This window comes from Cheilinus undulatus, linkage group 16 (genome assembly GCF_018320785.1).
Source record: "Cheilinus undulatus linkage group 16, ASM1832078v1, whole genome shotgun sequence".
Classification (NCBI taxonomy): Eukaryota; Metazoa; Chordata; class Actinopteri; order Labriformes; family Labridae; genus Cheilinus; species Cheilinus undulatus.
Window position 1 is genome coordinate 13,713,876 of NC_054880.1, and position 12,639 is coordinate 13,726,514.

A 12,639-nucleotide genomic window follows, 5' to 3' on the forward strand; every position below is an offset into this window, starting at 1 on the left:
GCAGGAATGTTCTTATGGTCAACAGAGGTTTACTATTTAGGGAGCATGATGTGTATTTTATTATTAATTAATCTTTTTATCCACAGATTGATTACTTCAACAACCAGATCATCGTGGATCTTGTGGAGCAGCCACACAAAGGAATCATCTCCATTCTGGATGAAGCTTGTCTCACAGTTGGTAAAGTCACTGATACAGTCTGCCTGGACAGTATGGACACCAAACTGGCCCAGCACCCCCACTACACCTCCCGCAAGGTGAGTCCAGACCACAGGCTCTTCACATGCTTCATATGCAAAAGACCTGTTTCAAATGTGACAGCTCGGTTAAAGTTTAAAAATGTATATGAAAATGATGTTATTTAAGATCAGTTAGCCAAAATATGGTGATTTCTTGTTTACCTATGGTCATCAGACTAATCAAAGAACAATAACAGTGAGGAAATGATGCTTTTATTCTATCATGAAGTTTCCCAAACTTTCTTTATTGGAGAGAAACATAAAAATAAGACTAAATATCATAATTTTGAAGATGTAGTGTTTTAAGTTGACATCTCAGCTCAAATTTGATATAAACATTAACCTGTGAAGTATGATGGATAGGCCCAAGTTGGAAATTCTAGCTCTGGGGAAAGTTTGTTGTATGAAGTTCACTTTTAAAAATAATAAACACTAAATGGCTAGGACTTGCCTGAAAATGCTGTTTTTAGGGCTGAATTAGTGTTTTGCATTCAACATGTCACTATAAAAGTAGCAGAGTTGTTCATGAGGATATTACCTTTGAGTATGACAAAAAAACACAGTAAACAATGGGATTGCAATAATCCAAAATGTAATTTAAGCATCAAATAACTTAAACATGTTCATATTTTTGGTTAGATTTTTGACTATATTGAGGAGAAAAATGTTAAAGTCACTGTTTTCTTTCTTTCCAGCAAACCTTTTTGGTACAGTACACGTTAAATGTTATTTTGCTGTCAATAGGGGGCAGTATCATAACTTTTTGCCTTTGTAACTTTCTAGTTGTAATGAGAAGCTTTTAAAATTCTCCGGGCTGCTTTAATCTGCACACTGTAAAAGTTAGATGTTACATTTAGTAAGAAGTTAACATGCTTCTTAACAGCTGTCTCTTCAATCACAGAGTCATTTTCTTATTTCCAGCTCAGCCCCACAGACAAAACCATGGACTTCCAGAAACACTTCCGAATTCGCCACTATGCTGGAGATGTCACGTGAGTCTCTGACACTTTAATCCCTTCACTTTGGCTAAAGAAATGCTAGGATGCTGCACAGAGTATATAAGTGTGAGTGTATACAGCAATCCTGTTTGGAGGTGTTATTTGTACCATACCAGCAGAGGTTAAATTCAAAGGAGTTATTGATTATGACAGCTTGATGCAAATGTTGTCAAAAGAGTAAAGATTCAGCTCAAGAACATCTGTTGTTTAAGAGCTGAGTTGAAATCTTTGTATTTACAACTTATTTTTTAACAAAAATGTGATTCTACAGTTTGAATTAATATAAATGAGTTCCCTAAGGCGGGTAAATGTTGCTTTGCACATCTTCAGGTCTGCAAAAGATAGAAATGTAGAGACTGAATTTGCCACGTGCTTGAACAAAGCATGTGAAAACACGCTCAGCTGCATCATGTACATAAATGCATTCGTTAATTTGTACAGGCAGGCGTTCAGACACGATTTCATATGACACATGTGGCATTATGGAGGCAGGGGGAGGAAACACTCATCTGTGTTGATGTTAGAGCTGCCTGTAAAGATGTTTTTTTTCTCATGAATCACAGATCTGGACATGTGCCAAACTGCAGCTTTGAAAAGTAATGTTTTATGACTTGTGCTTTGTTCCTCGGTGAAACATTGAATCCTTTGTTTGTAGTTTTATCATGGAAAAAAAGAATTCACCTTAATATGTTGAATCTACATTTACAGCTCATGGAATGAAGTTATTTAGTTTGACGTGTTGGGGAAAAAAAAGCCTCAGATAGATTATACCCGGTGGATAAATGTTTTCATAGGTATGAAAGCATTTCAGATCAGCTCAAATTAAAGGTGGGACAGAATATCAGTATCACTGCGGTATTTCATTGACCTGAATTGTGATGCAATGACCAAATAGCTAGTACCAAATAATATTTTGATTAAACAGATTTTCCTCCAAGTTTGACTCACCATGTCACTTCTTCTCTCTTTATGGTGACATAAATAAGGGCAAAGAAGAAGCTAACAGCAGAATAATTTCAGACAGCTGTGAAACGAGAAGTAAAGGTGAAAATGACACCACATTGCAGTGAATTGATACATTAATCCTCCACTTCTGCTTTTCTGGGTGGTTCTATATTGTTAAATTAATTAGATGTCATGATGCTTCATTATATGATTGTTTTGCTTTATACATTGATTTTGCAGAATCATTTATTGCAGTGTTTTCAATATGGTGGGCTCTGTTATCTAGTGACCTCAGGATGGAGCTGTCTTGCCCTTCTTGAGAGAACAAACAGATACTCTTAACTCTTTTAGTTTTTTTTGGCTATCAGACTGTTGAATACTGGTAGCTGTATCTGATTTATGTACAAATGCATTTATTGATTTCCCATCTAGCTGTTTTTGGTTTTGGAGATCTTTAACTTGGTGCATTTAAATGCAGATAGAAAAGTCAAATTATGAGCCCTGGTTAAGCTCAGCTGGTACAGCAGGTGCCTATATACAGAGGCTACAATCCTACATGCACTGGTTACTGCTTTGAGTCCCAGGCCTGCCTGTTTGGTGCTCTCCCTCTCCTTTTATCAATTTTTCCTGACCTGTCCAAATAAAGCCACCCTTCACCACCCCCCAACTCCAATTTTGTGTTAGTCCAACTATAACTGAAAAATTATACATAATCCAATTTCTCGAAGTTGGATGGACTGGATAATACAGTTGATGTAGATTTACTCTTGGATCTACACTATATTGTCAAAAGTATTCACATACCCATCCAAATAATTGAAATCAGGTGTTCCAATTACTTCCATGGCCACAGGTGTATAAAATCAAGCACCTCGAAATGCAGACTGTTTCTACAAACATTTGTGAAAGAATGGGTCGCTCTCAGGAGCTCAGTGAATTCCAGCGTGGTACTGTGATAGGATGCCACCTGTGCAACAAGTCCAGTCATGAAATGTCCTTACTCCTAAATATTCCACATTCAACTGTCAGTGGTATTATAACAAAGTGGAAGCGATTGGGAACGACAGCAACTCAGCCATGAAGTGGAAGGCCACGTAAAATGACGGAGCGGGGTCAGCGGATGCTGAGGCGCATATTGCGCAGAGGTCGCCAACTTTTTGCAGAGTCAATCGCTACAGACCTCAAAACTTTATTTGGCCTTCAGATTAGCTCAAGAATAGTGCGTAGAGATTTTCATGGAATGGATTTCCATGGCAGAGCAGCTGCGTCCAAGCCATACATCACCAAGTGCAATGCAAAGCATTGGATGCAGTGGTGTAAAGCACGCCGCCACTGGACTCTAGAGCAGTGGAGATGCGTTCTCTGGAGTGACGAATTGCGCTTCTCCATCTGGAAATCTGATGGACGAGTCTGGGTTTGACGGTTGCCATGAGAACGGTACTTGTCTGACTGCATTGTGCCAGGTGTAACGTTAGGTGGAGGGGGGATTATGGTGTGGGGTTTTTTTTTCAGGAGCTGGGCTTGGCCCCTTAGTTCCAGTGAAAGGAACTCTGAATGCTTCAGCATACCAAGGGATTTTGAACAATTCCATACGCCCAACTTTGTGGGAACAGTTTGGGGATGACCCCTTCCTGTTCCAACATGACTGTGCACCAGTGCACAAAGCAAGGTCCATAAAGACATGGATGAGAGAGTTTGGTGTGGATGAACTTGACTGGCCTACACAGAGTCCTGACCTCAACCCGATCGGACACCTTTGGGATGAATTAGAGCAGAGACTGAGAGCCAGGCCTTCTTGTCCAACATCAGTGTGTGACCTCGCGCTTCTAGAAGAATGGTCAAAAATTGCCACAAACACACTCCTAAACCTTGTGGAAAGCCTTCTTGGAAGAGTTGAAGTTGTTATAGCTGCAAAGGGTGGACCAATGTCATATTAAACCCTATGGATTAAGAATGGGATGTCCCTTAAGTTCATATGTGAGTCAAGGCAGGTGAGCGAGTACTTTTGACACTATAGTATGTGTGCTTCATCAGACCATACTGTTTTTTCTCCACAGCCTCAGCACCAGGCCTGGACCTGGAGGTCAAACCGCATAAATCCTAAGCAAAGCAGAGGTCATGTTGACTTCTGCCTTCAGAATGTCACATATTACCTTGTAGTGTATGTGTCAGATGTGTCTCTGTGATATATCAGTTTGGCCCTGGTGCCTGTATAGTTGAATGATGAGAGTTATCCAGTCAAGTCGCCTAATCAATAATGGTGTAGTGACCTAGCAATGTGGATCAGGGGTTGGCAACTGGTGGTTTGGGGGCCTCCTCCTCACTCAGTGCAGCCCCCAGGTCAATTCAAATACCAATCAATTATAAACATGTGTTAAACATGACCAAAGCTGCCATGGAACCATGAGAAATGAAATAATTCTGTTGAAATCTTTGAATTGTGGTTTATGTTATGTTCTTAGCAAGAAATCCTAAGCTAAAATTGGCTGCATTTTTCTCTTTTAAACTTTCTTGATATGCATCTTTAAATGCATTTGTAAAAAATAGCTAGATATGCAAGGGAAATTGTAAAAATACACAGTAGCCATTAAGTTCACTGTATTTCACTGCAAGTTCACTGGTAACATAGCTTAAAACTGATTTGATTTAGAAAAAGCTAATCTAATTTATAAATTATGTTTGTCCCTAAGTTAATTGATAGAAATGTTGCCATAATTAATCAACACAAAGGTATGTTTTTCTATTATTTTTATTAATCACAGTGGTTGAATTGAGAATATATGATATGTAATTTATAATAATTCGGCCCTTTGGCACTGAGAGTAAAAATAATTTGGCCCTCTTGGTAACCAAAGTTGCCGATACCTGATGTGGTTTGATACATCAATTGGTTGTTCAATTATCCACTCAGATCAAAGGAAAGTCAAAACATCGATCTACACTGTCACTTGTAAGCTAATCTTTTATTTAGAAATTCCTCTTGCATGCTTGTTGACAATTTTGCCCGCTGCATGTCGTCTGGAACTTAAACGGGCTCACAGCTAGTTGTCAAGATGAGTATAAAAAGGATTCAAACTCCTCTCTCAGCTGTGTGGACACTTTTTGGACATAGACTATGCCAGGATGGGCATCCCACCTTTTTTGGCAACTAGGTTTGTGGGCCTTTTTATTTGTATACAATCCCCAAATTATCATGTAGGTATAGAAACTTACCTTCCCTCGCCATCTAGTATTAGTGGCTTTATTAGTGCAAGTGTTGTCTGATACAGGCTCTACAGCTAAGCAAAAAAGAAAAAGTCAGCTGTTAAATGTCTCCTTTGATGCACTGATTGCAGTTTGAATTTTCAACATCAAGTGAAACACAGGCCTTTGTTCTTTTTAATACAAAGATTTTTTTTTTTCATGAAATAGTAGAAACCTTCCAGCAAATAATTTGCCTTTTTTATGTCTTCAGCTGTGTGAAATTGGTGCATAATATCGTCTGGTATTGATCGTAGCCTCAAGAATTGTTATCCCATGGTGTCCTAATGAAACTGGTGATTTACGCCCCCCACTAACCAAGCGGTAATTGAAGATTTAAAAAAGAATGTTTCCTTCACTTGTTGGAGCTTCAGATTTAAGAAATGTTACGTTGTTTTTTAGTATTAATTTTCTTGGTATAATAACCACAGCACAGTCAGGTTTGTGTCAGTGTGGTTGATGGCTTAGTCGTATTCTCAAAGTAAAATAATTGTTGTTTCTATTATTAGTGGCTGTTTGGTTTATGATTCCCAGACTAAAGATGAGTCTGCTCCTCCTTCACTGCTCCACTTCCCTAATGTGTTCACTGGATTTAAACGTCACAGTGGGCAGATGAGGCCCCCGGCCAGCAGTCACCCGTCATGGCTTCGGTTCCAGAAGATCCCCCCGCTCACGTGTACTGCCCTCAATCTAGAGAGGGGAAGGACGTTAATATGTCAAGGGAACACGATGGGAGGAGGAGGAAGGATGCTGCCAACTGATGAGACTATTTTGGCTCTGTTAGATGGAGCAGCAGCAGTAATCAAAGAGAGGAGGAGGAGGGTTTATTGAGTTTCTTTGAGTCGGGGAAATCCAGGCTAACACGATGTTAAACACAGAGGAAAACACAGTAATTTTTATCCTTCTCTGAAGCTCCAGATAGCTCACACAGTCAACCATTACACTTCTTTCTCCTTTACTGCCCTCCCATTTTGAACACTTAGTACAGGGGGATGTTTTCAAATCCTAAAGCTGAATAAAAGTAAAAAAAACACATCACACTAACTTGTATTGGCAAAGTACTCCTTCACAAGTTAAGCCTATCTTTGAAAATAATACTCCAAAAATGTTTGAAAGATTTTAGAATGGAATTAGTTTTAGTAGCAACAGAAATCTCCAACCTGTCAGACCAATCCTGTCAAGCTTAGGAGGAAAGTAGAGTATGTCTCAATTAAAGCTATGATTATTTAATGTAAATAATGTCTTAGGAAGTGACTGAACTAGTGTTAGCAGTGTCCTGATAGCTAACGGGTTATCAAACAATGTTTTTAACAGAAGATGTGGTCCGATCTCTTTCTGGAATTTCAGTATCAGTTGTCGTTGTTGCTGCTTTTAAATCAGAAGGTGATGAAGTGGAAGTAATCTGTCAGAATCGTAAAGTTTATAGGTTTGTAGCAATAGGTTTTGTTTTGGTATAGTTTACAGTGTGATCTTATGATGTTAGAGGAAACTTTAAAGGTGCATTTGTTGTTGCTGGATTTTTTTGTGCACAGTCTGTGAATCCCTTGGTGAGCTACTGAAAACATTTTAACAAATTATTTTAACAGGTCTTCCCTAGCAAAAAGTGTTATTCTGCTGTCTATCAGTAGTATTCAGTATCAACTCAGCAGATCTGCTAAATTTGGTATGAAAAATATCGATATGCTGTATATTGATAGAATTGAGGCATTAAATGTACCAGAAATCATCTAATTTTGGCGTTTATAAAAGATTTCTTTTGGCCTTTATCATTTGACATTTCATAAATAGTTCATTAAATCAGAAAATTCAGCCCTGCTCCAGCGTACTGAGAAATCTCATGCCTTTCATTTTTGACTGTTTACTCTGCATAAAGTGGTATTCATTTTTCTCAGTTCAGGTCTAAAAAAGGGCCTTGAAAATCTTAAATTTGATTTCTAAAAGAATGTTGGAACCCTTTAAATAGAAGAGATCAAAATGACCTGATTCCATCTATTGTAATTGTTTCAGTTATTTCCTCCTTTCTTGCACTTTACTGAATGAAAAGATTTGGACAGGACAAAGATTTTAGGATGTTATCTTTTGCTGTGGAGAACACTGATGGATATTTTTCACCTTCTTCTAACATGTTATAGACCTAATTATGGAGAAAACAACCAAAAGATCAGTCAAGGATTAGAATAACGTTAGTTGCAGTAGTGGGTTGCACCTCTGGCAGCGTTAACATGACGGGCTGGATAAGAGCATGTGTGACAGACCTGCAGAGGTAGTGACAGATGGCTGTGCGTGTCTCTGTCACCCTGCCTCAGTTAGCTTCTGAGCCTCGTCTGGGTCTCTCCAGCTGAGCTGTCACCCCTCGTATATTACTTCCTGCTGACGCTGACCCCCCATCATCCCCACTGTCACATCCTACCTCATCCGAGTCGATCCTCACTCTGGCTAAATATACCCTCGCCTCACCGAGCCGCTACTATCACAAGCTTTGACCTACTTCGCTCCCTCCTCCACCTCCTCCTACGTCTCTTTCCTCATCCTCTTTCTTTTTTTCTACTTTTGTTCTACAACCCTTACCTGCTTTTCTTTGTCATCCGCTTTTTAATTCCCTGTTGTATTTCAGCTTGCACATGCAGCACTTTGAGCAGCCGTAAGATACATCATACTCTTACTGCATAACTTTATACTGTTGCCTGGCTCTCTCACTGTGTGCATTCCTTTTAACCTTGTATTAAACAGCCCTGTCCTTGCTCCAGCCTTGACCTTCATACTTAAATATACTTTCCTCTTCATCATCTTTGTGTCTCTGGAGAGCTGCTGTCTTTATCTCAGCATGCCCTCTCCTGTCCCAGCACCCTCCTGTCCTGTCCTGTCCTGTCCTTGTGAATGACTGTTGTGGCTTGTTGTTGTGTGTCCTGACCGCTCTCTCTCTGTCCATTTCACACTTGGTCTCTCTCCTTGCTGAGCTTTTCCAGGATCTGGTCAGGTGGGTTTTTTTATGCCCATGAGCCAAGGGGACACATCTGTCAAAGCTAGCCTCTGCTTCTTTGCCTGCAGATGTGACAGCCGGGACACAAACAGGGCCATGCAGATGACATGTGACACGCTGCATGTTTGTGGCTTTGTTTTTGTTTGCGTTTTTGTTGGAGAGGGAGGGACACGGGGAGATGTCTCATTGGGAAAAGAGTGTGAGCTACCGCAGTGGTGGAAGGTTTTATTCAGGTTTTTGAGGTAGTGTACTGTGCTTAAAATATGTACTCAACTATGTTTAAAGGGGAAAAAAAATGTTTTGCCCCTTTTCTGACAACTTTAGTTGCTTTTCAGTTAAAGACAGGATTATATAACCATATTTTTTAATCTTATTTTCAGGTACATCTTAAATGAGATGCTACTTATGAAACCAGAAAAGAATTTACTCTTTAAACTTCTCACATGGTTTCATTTATAGAACAGCTGAGGCATTGTTTTTAACATCAGAGATGACTCTGATTCAAGTTAAGCATACTGAATTTGCTATTTAAAAAAGGGTTCACTTAAAAATGATTAGTGCTGCCTACTCTGTCATATGTCATGCAAAATTCCCAGTATTATGTTGAACTAGACGTCATTTGGATTGGATGTTAGACAGGGGCAAGGATTGCAAAGTAACTCAGGATATGATATAAATGTAGGCTTTATTGTGCCCAAGGGGAATTTCTTTTTTTAGTACCTTATTCACCTAACAGACAAATCAAGAGACAGCAGATACACAAACCCATAACAGAAAGCAAACAAAATCAATGCTTACACTCTACCCTGCTCAGAGATGTCTTTGTTCAGGGCAGCTTTGGCAGCAGGGATCAGGCTCTTCTTTTTTAAAAAGAGCTTTTCTACATCTAAAGACCAGTTCAGACCAAAGATTACAGCAAGATTTGAATAAAATCCCAACTGCTTGTGACAGGCCTACCAGTTCACACCACTGCAACTGGAAAAGACCATGTATCATTTCAAGTCACTCAGTTTGTGATCTATTCTCAAGTTATTGCGCAATAAGCACATAAAATCCCAAAAATGCTTTACTAGCTCAGTTTCGTCATAACTTAGATGGAAATAAATTTACAGACAAATTAATCAGCCTTGAATTTCTCATGAGTTGGGAAGTATATATTTCCATATTTCCATCCAGATCTCATGGAGGGGTTAGGTCAGGTATGGGCACATATGCTGGTTCGGCACATTGCTGCTTCAACCTTGGTCCTGTACTGCTCTGGCTTCCTGATGGCCATCCTCCAGACCTGTGCCAGGCCCATGTATCTCTCCAGGTACCCTCCCAGCTGCCCCCTCCACAATGTAGGCAGTCACCACCTGCATTTGGACCAGCTCACAGGGTCCTGGGCACCCAGTATGCTGTGAGCTGAATCAGGCCTGGGAAAGCACTCTAGATGCCTGTAAAAGCACAGCTACTGTTCCTGTATCAGGCAGCTGACTTTTCCCATCCCCACTCTCCTGAGCACATCAGCATTAGACACACTTGCTAACCATACCCAAAGATGCGCTGAGGAGAAGTGGACAAAAAGGAGTCTAGTCGGTGCCTGTGGCCATCAGTCAATGGCCAGGCCTCGCAAGTGTATAGAAAAACCAAGAGAACCAAGGACTGAAAGACTCTGACTTTTATCCACATGCTCAGATGCCAGTTACGCCACACTGTCTTACTCAGCAAACCCATCACCCCCTGAGCGAGTCCAAATCTGTGGTTTATCTCAGCCTCGCAGTAAGTGGATCAATGAGTTTTGCTGCCAAGGTAGATCAACTGCTCTACAACTTCCACCGTCTCACCTATCATGGATAAAAATTCAATGTCATCATCCAGGGCATCCCCAAATGCCTGAATCTTTGTTTTGTCCCAGGAAACGTGCATTCCCAACGTTACAGCCTCCTCTCTCAGCAAGTTAAAAGCCCCCACAAAGACATAAGTCTAAATGACAACCCACAGTTTGTTGCCCCTGTTACCCATCCGATTATCTTGTTTATACAGGTACTGAAGAGTGTAGGGGCTAAGAGGCACCCTTGCCTCCCCCCAGAATCAACAGGGATGAAGTCAGAGGTGGAGCCACCACACTTTACAGTAGGGATGGGAACAGTTAATCGGTGATTGATTAATTTGTCGTTAAGAATTTGGTTGATCATGGGGAATTTAGTGGATCTGATGTTGGCATTTAATAAAGAGACTAAACACGTCTTACTCTGCACTGCACAACAATATCTACCGTCATGACATTGTGAATGGGACCATGCCTTGTTTATGTTTAAGAGCCCTAGGCTTTCAAAAGGTGAAAATAAATAAATCATTGAGAAACACATTCATTAGTTACCTGTTTTTGTTATAAAGGGAGATGTTACACATATATAACGATTAATCAATTAATTGATCATTAACATTATAGATGCTTGAGTTAGCAGGTTTCTTCCAAACGCCCATCCCTACTTTACAGCACTCTCTGAACCAGAATATAGGGCAGACATCAGCTGCATGAGCAAATGTGGGATCCCGTGAAGCTCCAGAATCCTCCAAAGGGCATCTCCATTTACAGAGTTGAGCGCCTTGCGTAAGTCAACATAGGCTGCAAGCAACCCTCTACTGAATTCCCAAAAGTGCTAAGTGAGGACCGTAAGTGCCAGGATGAACGCTATCGTAGACCCCTTAGGTTCAAAGCTTGACTGTTCAAGTCTCTGGTGTTGGAGCAGATCATGGATCATATTCAGCAGTATCAGTGCCACGACCTTGCCGGGCACTGAGAGAAATTAAAGTTTGTCTCTGAAGGGAGCTAGACCACTAAATAAGGAGTCACTCTAATGGACTATCTTACTCCTCAAAAGTGCTTCAACAGTCCCAACAGGCTCCATATGCACCTTTTTCCAGGATAATCAAGTGTAATCGCTCGGTAATGTGGTGAACAGCACGGTTTTGCTCAGAGTCCTTTGTCTGTGCAGTGAGGACGTTTGCTTTGACATTTTAAGTACATTTACCTGATCAAACTTCAGTATTAAGTGGGCTTTTTAATGCATTTCTAAGCTGAGCAATCCACACTGTGCAGGTTGTTCTTACATTATGAGGGAGTCAGGAGAGGCAGAGGTTTATTTGAGGCAACACTTACACCACAGCAGGCTCTTACCCCGGAGCTGGACGGCTTATGTAACCGAGCCTCACAGAGCGCCCGTGACCTCCCACTGATGCCTCTCCGAAACCAAGCGAGCCATACTAATAAATGCTGGCCGCTCAGTGTGGAGACATTTAATTTCTCCAAAACGTGAGCCGTGGGGGGAATTTGACCGTGTCCCTAATTTGTTAGTTGACTAAGCGGCCTGACTGTTGTTCTAATCCTCTGGCCTGAGGACTGTGAATCATTTTAGAAAGACATTGGAGTCTGTTACAGAAATGGAAGTGACCCTTTTAGTGACAGATATTTAAACTTTGCAACTTTCTGACTTTAATGTTAATTTGACGTCTTGACTTTCTCTGACACTCATTTCCTTCTCCACCGCTCTTCTCTCCTTTCAACATTTTTTGCTCACTCTTAACTTCACATTATCCCACTCTGTCTCTCTGTTACAGATACTCTGTGGAGGGATTTTTGGATAAAAACAAGGACATGCTTTTCCAAGATTTCAAGCGCCTCATGTACAACAGGTGACAAACACACACTTTAAACAGTTTGAATAGTTTGGACAGTTTGATAAGTAGGTTTAGTCATGAAATAAGTTTCATCCTCACCCTGTTTGCATTTCATTTCTCTGCCAGCCTACTTAATTATGCCTTTTCATTGCTTATTTTTCCTCTTTTCTCACTCCCTCCTCTCTCTGTTCAAGTGCCAACCCAGTCCTGAAGGAGATGTGGCCAGATGGTCAGCTGAGCATCACCGAGGTCACCAAGAGGCCTCTAACTGCAGCCACCCTCTTCAAGAACTCCATCGTGGCCCTGGTGGATAAACTAGCCTGCAAGGTCAGTGGTTTTAACTGGACATTAGCTTTTTCTTTCTGTCTCCTTAAAGTCAGATCAAGCAACAGTGACGGAGTTCTGCTGAGCTTGTTGATGTTGTTATGTTGATAAACTTAGCTGTTATCAATTTAAGTCTGAATGTTGCCTAAGCTTTTGAACAGTGTTGCCAGATTGGAGGGTTTTCTGAAAGATTGTGAGGGTTAAAATGGGCTTGGATTGGTCGACATAATTTGAGCTAGTTTTCTGAGTG

General features: G+C 40.7%; 1 protein-coding gene across 3 annotated transcripts in view; it reads left to right on the top strand.

Annotated features, from left to right (window-relative positions):
• Positions 1-12,639, top strand: part of myo1g (myosin IG) — an 82,524-nt gene that overhangs the window by 16,208 nt on the left and 53,677 nt on the right. For all 3 annotated transcript variants that reach the window (XM_041809926.1, XM_041809927.1, XM_041809928.1), the window contains 4 exons: positions 87-257; positions 1,161-1,231; positions 12,006-12,080; positions 12,260-12,392. In XM_041809926.1, coding sequence (XP_041665860.1) covers positions 87-257; positions 1,161-1,231; positions 12,006-12,080; positions 12,260-12,392 — 450 coding nt within the window. The remainder of the gene's footprint in view (positions 1-86; positions 258-1,160; positions 1,232-12,005; positions 12,081-12,259; positions 12,393-12,639) is intronic.